The sequence below is a fragment of the Bidens hawaiensis genome, unplaced genomic scaffold, assembly GCF_021521415.1.
Source record: "Bidens hawaiensis isolate Kalapana, Puna unplaced genomic scaffold, B.hawaiensis_p1.1 tig00010770_1, whole genome shotgun sequence".
In the NCBI taxonomy this organism is placed as follows: Eukaryota; Viridiplantae; Streptophyta; class Magnoliopsida; order Asterales; family Asteraceae; genus Bidens; species Bidens hawaiensis.
Genome location: NW_027491826.1, coordinates 240,880 through 248,375, shown reverse-complemented (window position 1 = coordinate 248,375; position 7,496 = coordinate 240,880). Strand labels below are relative to the sequence as shown.

At 38.3% G+C, this 7,496-nt stretch overlaps 1 protein-coding gene across 1 annotated transcript; it reads left to right on the top strand.

Annotated features, from left to right (window-relative positions):
* The first annotated feature begins 6,436 nt into the window (after nt 1-6,436).
* On the top strand, nt 6,437-7,023 carry LOC143536255 (secreted RxLR effector protein 161-like). The gene is made up of 2 exons (XM_077030287.1): nt 6,437-6,778; nt 6,892-7,023. Exons 1-2 carry the CDS (start codon nt 6,437-6,439, stop codon nt 7,021-7,023), a joined length of 474 nt encoding a protein of 157 aa, XP_076886402.1.
* The last annotated feature ends 473 nt before the right edge of the window (nt 7,024-7,496 follow it).

Genomic DNA, 7,496 nt, shown 5'->3' with positions numbered 1-7,496 from the left:
GTTGCGGTTGTAAAGGCAAAAGGCCAAAATTTAAGGGGTATTTTGGCATGGGATAGGAGGGTGAGGCCTGTTTCAACGATATGACGATGTCGGCGTTCGGCATAGCCATTGTGTTCGGGTGTATGGGGCGGAGAAGTTAGATGAGAAATGCCCACACGAGGCAAGGTGAGAGGCGAGTTTAATGTACTCACCACCATTATCTGAAAATAGTTGTTTGATTTTACATTGGAGATAGTTTTCAACAAGTCGTTGAAAGTGAATGAATGTATTAAGAGAATCGGATTTTCTTTTAAGAGGATAAATCCAAGTGTATTTAGTATAATGATCAACAAAAATTATATAATATTTGTAGCCATCATAAGAAATCACGGGAGAAGACCATACATCCGAAAATAAAAGTTGTAACGGTGCATTGGAAGTAATAGATGTGACATGGAAAGGGAGCTTGTGACTTTTATTAATGCAACAAGAATTGCACGAGTCATTGAAATGAGAGATAGAGGCCACAATAGAAGATAAATGTTTTGACACTTGGGAATGCGGGTGTCCGAGACGATGATGCCACAACGATGATTTGTTTTGCTGGACATGAAAGACAAAAGGTGGCGATTTTGGGCGTAGTTCATGTTAGTATACTTCTTAACAGTTGAGGGTCTGTTTGTATAATTCCAAATGTTTAGGGTAGTTTCTGTAAATTGTTTTGAGTCTGTTAGTATTAATACTGTTGTAACAGAAGTCAAAGTATTAGTTAATAAAAATTTCGTTTTCCCTCTTTTCATCTACTTGAAACCCTAGAAACCCTAGCTTTCAGTTTTCTCTTAATTCTCCATTGTTGCTGATACCTTGCTTCAATTGGTATCAGAGCACTGGTTTCAATCGATCTTTTGCTTCAATTGATCCAACGAATTGGATCTGGAGAATCGTTTTGGTCAGCAATACACCCGGAGAAAAGCCATGGGAACTCCCGCACCGCCTCCGAGAGAGAACTACATCCTGATTCCAATTCAATGCTCGATGTTAAGTGAGACGAATTACACCATATGTGCTGTCAAATTGAAGGCTATTTTCAATTTGCACGGACTATGGGAGGTAATTCAGCCGACTGATCCGGCACCGGCAACTGTTGATGTAAAGAAGAATAACGCCGCCATAGCCTATCTCTTCCAAGCGTTAGCAGAAGAGATGGTTCTTCAGATTGCGAATCTTGAAAAAACAAGAGAGATGTGGGATGCCATCAAAACACGGTTTATTGGGGCAGACAGAGTAAAGAAAGCGCGCCTTGCGACCTTGAAGAACGAATTTGAAGGCCTGAGGATGGAAGATGGTGACAGTATAGACGGTTTTGCTGCCAAGATAACAGCGATTGCGTCTAAGGCGAATGATTTGGGTGAACCATTTGAACAGAAGAAACTAGTTCACAAATTACTCAATGCTGTGCCAGAAAAGTTTATCCAGATAGTAGCTTCAATAGAATAGTTCTTAGATCTTGATACGATGCTATTTCAAGAAGCCATTGGTCGTCTAAAGACGTTTGAAGAAAGGACTAATCTGAAACATAAGCAAACAATGGCTAAAGATGACCAGTTATTGCTTACTTTTACAGAATGGCAGGCTAAGAAGAGGGATAATGGGTCCAAGAACAAGAAATGGGGATCAAAATCTGGTCAGAAAGGAAAAGATACAGATCGTAGTTCCAAGAACCAAAGAAATTCAGATAGGCCAAAGAGAGATAAGTCACAAGTTAAGTGTTTTAAATGTGAACAATTAGGACACTATGCGAGTGAGTGTTCTGGTTTGAAAGCCAAGAATCAAGAAGCTAATCTCTCTAAGACTCAAGAGGAAAGAAGTGGGCAAGGAGAGAACGGTCCAGCTCTGTTTATGGCTCAGTTGATTGATTCAGAAAACAAGGAAAGAGTTTTTCTGAATGAGCATAGAGTGAATCCTTCAAGTTTTGAATCTAAGGATGATCAAGAGATGGAGTGGTATCTTGATAATGGGGCTTCCAACCATATGACTGGTAATGTTTCAATGTTTTCTCAGATTGATAAAGGTGTAGGTGGTTCTGTAAAACTTGGTGATGGATCTTGTGTTGAGATACAAGGAAAAGGTTCTGTAATTCTAGAAGGGAAGAATCATGAACATAGATTACTAACAAATGTGTACTTTATACCACATTTGAAGAGTAATATATTAAGTCTCGGCCAGATTACCGAAGGTGGTTGTGAGGTCAAGATGAAGGGGGATTTTCTTTGGTTGTTTGACAAAGATGAAAAGTTACTAATGAAGGTAATTAAGTCTGCAAACAGACTGTACAAGATTAGTTTGAAGATTGGTTCACCAATGTGTTTCCAAGCAAAAATTGATAGTTCACCATGGTTATGGCATGGTAGACTTGGACATGTCAATTTTGAATCATTAAGAGTGATGACAAGTAAACAGATGGTGAAAGGAGTACCATTGATTAATCACCCTTCTCAAGTTTGTGAAGCATGCTTGGCCGGTAAACACACCAGAGATCCATTCCCACAACAATCCCAATATAGAACTGATAAGCCTCTCATGATGATCTCAGTTGACCTTTGTGGACCTATACAACCTACAACTTCAGCAGGTAATAAGTACTTTATGCTTTTACTTGATGACTACACAAGGTTTATGTGGTGCTACATGTTAAAAAGTAAAGATCAAGCATATAATTTCTTCAAGTTGTTTAAAGGAAAAGTAGAAAATGAGTTTGAGTTGAAGATTAAGTGTTTGAGGTCTGATAGAGGAGGGGAGTTTACTTCTCAAGAATTTAATATGTTTTGTGAAAAGGAGGGTATTACAAGACTGTTAACAGCTCCATATTCTCCTCAGCAGAATGGAGCGGTAGAGAGAAGAAACAGATCAGTGTTGAATATGACTAGAAGTATGCTCAAAGCTATGAGTATGCCTCAAGATTTTTGGGCAGAAGGGGTAAGACATTCAGTGTATCTTCTGAATAGACTTCACACAAAATCATTAGATCATACTCCTTATGAGGCTTTGAAGGGTAGGAAGCCAGATTTGCATCATTTAAGAGTTTTTGGTTGTGTAGGCCATGTGAAAATCACACAACCAGTGCTTAGGAAGCTAGATGGTAGAAGTTGTCCAATGGTCTATCTAGGAGTAGAAGCTGTAACAAAGGCTAATAGAATGTATGATCCAGTGAGAAAGAGAATTGTAGTTAGTAGAGATGTGAAGTTTGAAGAGAATAGAGAATGGGAATGGGCTGAATATCTAAAAGAGGTTAGTACTGATGATCCTAGTTGGATTGATTTTTCTGTACACGAAGATGAGGTTGTGGTTGCACATGAAAATGTGATTCAAACTGATACAACACCTAATTCATATCAGTATGAAGAAGGTGAGTCATCTGGTACAAGTCATGAAGAGACTGAAGGAGGGTTAAGAAGGTCTAGTAGAGTATCCAATTTACCTCCTAGATTTGGTGATTATGTTCTTGATGGGAACATAAGGTATGGTTTGAATAGAGAAGAAGAATCTCAGTTTGTGCAGTTGGAAGTTCACTATGTCGAGTTACTTCTTGTACAAAAAGGAGAACCATTGTCCTATCAAGAAGCAGTTAAGGAAAGTGTTTGGAGAATGGCTATGGATGAAGAGATTGAAGCCATAGAAAAGAACAAGACTTGGGTGTTAGTAGATCCTCCTCCTAAGTGTAATCCAATAGGTCTTAAGTGGGTGTTTAAGATAAAAAAGGATGCTTTAGGTAAAGTAACAAGACACAAAGCCAGGTTGGTTGCTAAAGGGTATGTACAACAATATGGTGTAGATTTTGAAGAAGCTTTTGCACCCGTTGCTAGGATTGAAACTATAAGGCTGATCATGGCATTGTCAGCAAAGATGGGCTGGAATGTGTATCATATGGATGTAAAGGCGGCTTTTTTACATGGGGACTTAAAGGAAGTTGTATATGTGAAGCAGCCAGAAGGGTATACTAGGAAAGGGGCTGAACTGAAAGTGTTTAAATTGTCAAAAGCCCTTTATGGCTTGAGACAGGCACCAAGAGCTTGGAATATCAAGCTTTGATACAGTTTTAAAGGAGTTGAAATTTAAAAGGTGTCAGCATGAACAAGCACTTTATGTTAAGTCAAACAAAGATTCATTGTTGATTATCGGAGTATATGTGGATGATCTTCTTGTTACTGGAAGTTGCATACAAGAGGTAGAAGAGTTCAAACTCCAAATGAAGTCTAAGTTTGAAATGACTAATCTTGGTTTATTGAATTACTATCTTGGCGTTGAGGTTGAGCAAACGAAAGAAGGAATATTCATTAAGCAGACTGCTTATGCAAAAAGGATACTGCAGATGGCTGAGTTAGAAGACTGCAATGCAACCAAACTGCCTATGGAAGCTGGATTGAATCTATACAAAGATGAAGGTGGTGAGGATGTTGATGCAACAGTTTATAGGAGACTTGTGGTCTCATTGAGTGTAACATCCTAAAATATTATAATGTTAAATAAAGAAAGTTACGTTTAGTGATTTCGCGTTATTTATTAATTAACATCGAGTATAGAACGGACCATGGACTTGGATTAATTAAGATGGATTAAGGGTAATGGGCCTTAGGTCCATGGGCTTTAAGGGATTTAAATATCCCCTTAACCCATCCTAAAACCCTAACTATCATTTCCATCTTATTCTCTAACACACTCCAAACACACACACACACACCATATTTCGGCCGAGAGAGAGAGAGACGTCCAAGACCAAAATCGAGCCAACCATTATTAGATCTTCTATATACGAGATAACCAAGCAAACCGCGACCACACCGAACGTATAAAAGGTATGTTCTTGACCTTTAAAGTTTACGTTTTATTGAACGTTTAGCCTTTTGAATGTCCTTAAGTTTAAAGATCCAAGCTTTATAGTATATACGGGATATATATACGAACGAAATGGTTAGGGAACGTTAGTGGGTGATGTCGAACCATAACAAGGGTATTAAAATCGCCAAAATGCTTGATAAAAACCAAACCCGTAGCTGAACTGGGCAACTTCGCCTGCGAACTGGGCAACTTCGCCTGCAAACTGATAAGTTCGCCTAAATTGATAACTTCGCCTAAGGCTAAGTTCGCCTAACTGATAACTTCGCCTGGCATAAGTTCGCTCAAGGTTAACTTCGCCAAACTTAACTTCGCTTGATGTTAAGTTCGCTTATTGTTAATTTCGCTTATTGTTAAGTTCGCTTAATGATAAGTTCGCTGGGGTTAGCAATTTAGAAAATAAATTAAAAACCTAATGAAAAATGTGTCAAGACAGTTAATGGAAATAAAATTTTTCCAAGCTGACCTGGCAGCTCGACCCCAGCCAGGGGCTCTGCCCCTTGGACCCTGCTAGGGGCTGCCGCCCCTGGACCCCGCTGCCAGGGGCGCTGCCCCCGGACCCCCGTTCGTTGTGGGTCATATAAAGTTAGAAATACAACATGAGTAGTAGTAGTTAATTGATACGTGTAAATATTATACAGTTAGCCGTGCACAGCTCAAGAAGGGAATAACTATTAACGGAGAGCGTAACAGGATTCAGGTGAGTTTCTAGCCCCACTTCTGTGTTATGTTTTCGGGGATGTGTGCATACTCTATATGTTTGTTAATACACTTATCCTAAATGATAAGTGTATGCCTTATATGAATGATGTGAAATGTATGAATGATTGCTTGTTAGTACGTGAACGATCTTCGGATATTGCACGTACTGTCAGGTTGTACGCTATGTATAAGGTAAGTATGATATGTATGCTTATATGTATGAACGTGATAAAGTTAATAAAAGAAGGAAATGATGGTTGTATGGTTGTATGGTTACGAAAAGGGTACCGAGCCCTAATAATACTCGAGGAAAGAGGGTACCGAGCCCTAATAATACTCGAGGAAGGAGGGTACCGAGCCCTAATAATACTCGAGGAATGTAGGGCGTAATGCTCTTTATAACGTAAGATGTGAAAGTAAGAAAGTATGAAAGTAAGAAAGTATGAAAGTATGAATGAAAGAATATAAGTTATCGTGTATTGTATAATGTATGATTAACTAGAACTTACTCAGCGTAGCTGACTTTTAGTATGCACGCAGGTGAGTAGGATGAGACAGCTGGCTTGAGTGGGGACACATGGCAGAAGAATAAGAGTCTGGCATCTGAAGACATATGATGTTTTAATTTTAATGCTTTAATGTTGAAAGACAAAGGATGTTTTGAGACAAGTTATGAATTATGTAATGTTTGATGAAAGTTTTATATTCCGCGTAAAGTTTTAATTAACTCTGATATTTAGAACTGTGTTTATGAGTAAATCCAACACGAAAGTAGGGCTACCGGTAACGGGGCCTTACATTGAGGTACTTAACTCAGACAAGACCTGACATATGTTATGCAGTTGGTTATGTGAGTAGATTCATGCAAAGTCCTAAAGAATCTCATATGAAAGCTGTTAAGTTTTTGCTCAGGTATGTTAAAGGTACTCTTCATTATGGTATAAAGTATGGTAGGTTTGCTGGTGGTGGCTTGGTGGGTTTTAGTGACAGTAATCATCTAACGGATAGTGATGATGGGAAGAGTACTAGTAGCAATGTGTTTTACTATAATGATTGTCTTGTGTCATGGCATTCACAAAAACAACAAACAGTAGCTTTGTCTTCCTGTGAAGCTAAGTTTATGGCTGCAACTTCTGCAGCATGCGAGGCACTTTGGTTACAAGGCTTAATACAAGAAATTACTGGAAATAAACAAGAAGCTGTGGTAATTTGGGTTGATAACAAATCAGCTATAGCTTTGATGAAAACCCTGTTTTTCATGGTAGGAGCAAACATATCAATACTAGATATCACTTTATAAGAGAGTGTATTGAAAAGGGTCAAATCCGTGTTGACTTCATAAGTGGTAATCTACAAAGAGCTGATATTTTAACCAAGGCATTACCAAGGTTGAAATTTGCAGAATTAAGGTGTATGCTTGGTGTTGAAGTAGCAGATTGGTTAGAGTAAGGTTTTGGAATTAGAGGGGAGTATGTTAGTATACTTCTTAACATTTGAGGGGTCTGTTTGTATATTTCCAAATGTTTAGGGTAGTTTCTGTAAATTGTTTTGAGTCTTTTAGTATTAATACTGTTGTAACAGAAGTCAAAGTATTAGTTAATAAAAATTTCGTTTTCCCTCTTTTCATCTACTTGAAACCCTAGAAACACTAGCTTTCAGTTTTCTCTTAATTCTCCATTGTTGCTGATACCTTGCTTCAGTTCATAGAGCCCATGTGTAGCTTGTCCCCGAAGGAGAGGGAGTTGAGTGTGGCAATCCTTGATAACAAAGTTAAGAGAGAAAAATTGGATTGTTACATTATTATCAAGGCATAAACGGGAGATTGATAGGATAATTCGAGATATAGATGGAACACACAGAACATTATGTAAAATGAAAGATGTATTTTCAAAATGAAGTGTTAAAGAGCCAACATGAGTGAT

Bases quoted from the DNA above. Each gene is read 5' to 3' on its own strand.
- LOC143536255 (XM_077030287.1), top strand. From the start codon at position 6,437: ATGCAAAGTCCTAAAGAATCTCATATGAAAGCTGTTAAGTTTTTGCTC. The intron at 6,779-6,891 runs GTAATTTGGGTT...TGTATTGAAAAG, and splicing joins GAAATAAACAAGAAGCTGTG to GGTCAAATCCGTGTTGACTT.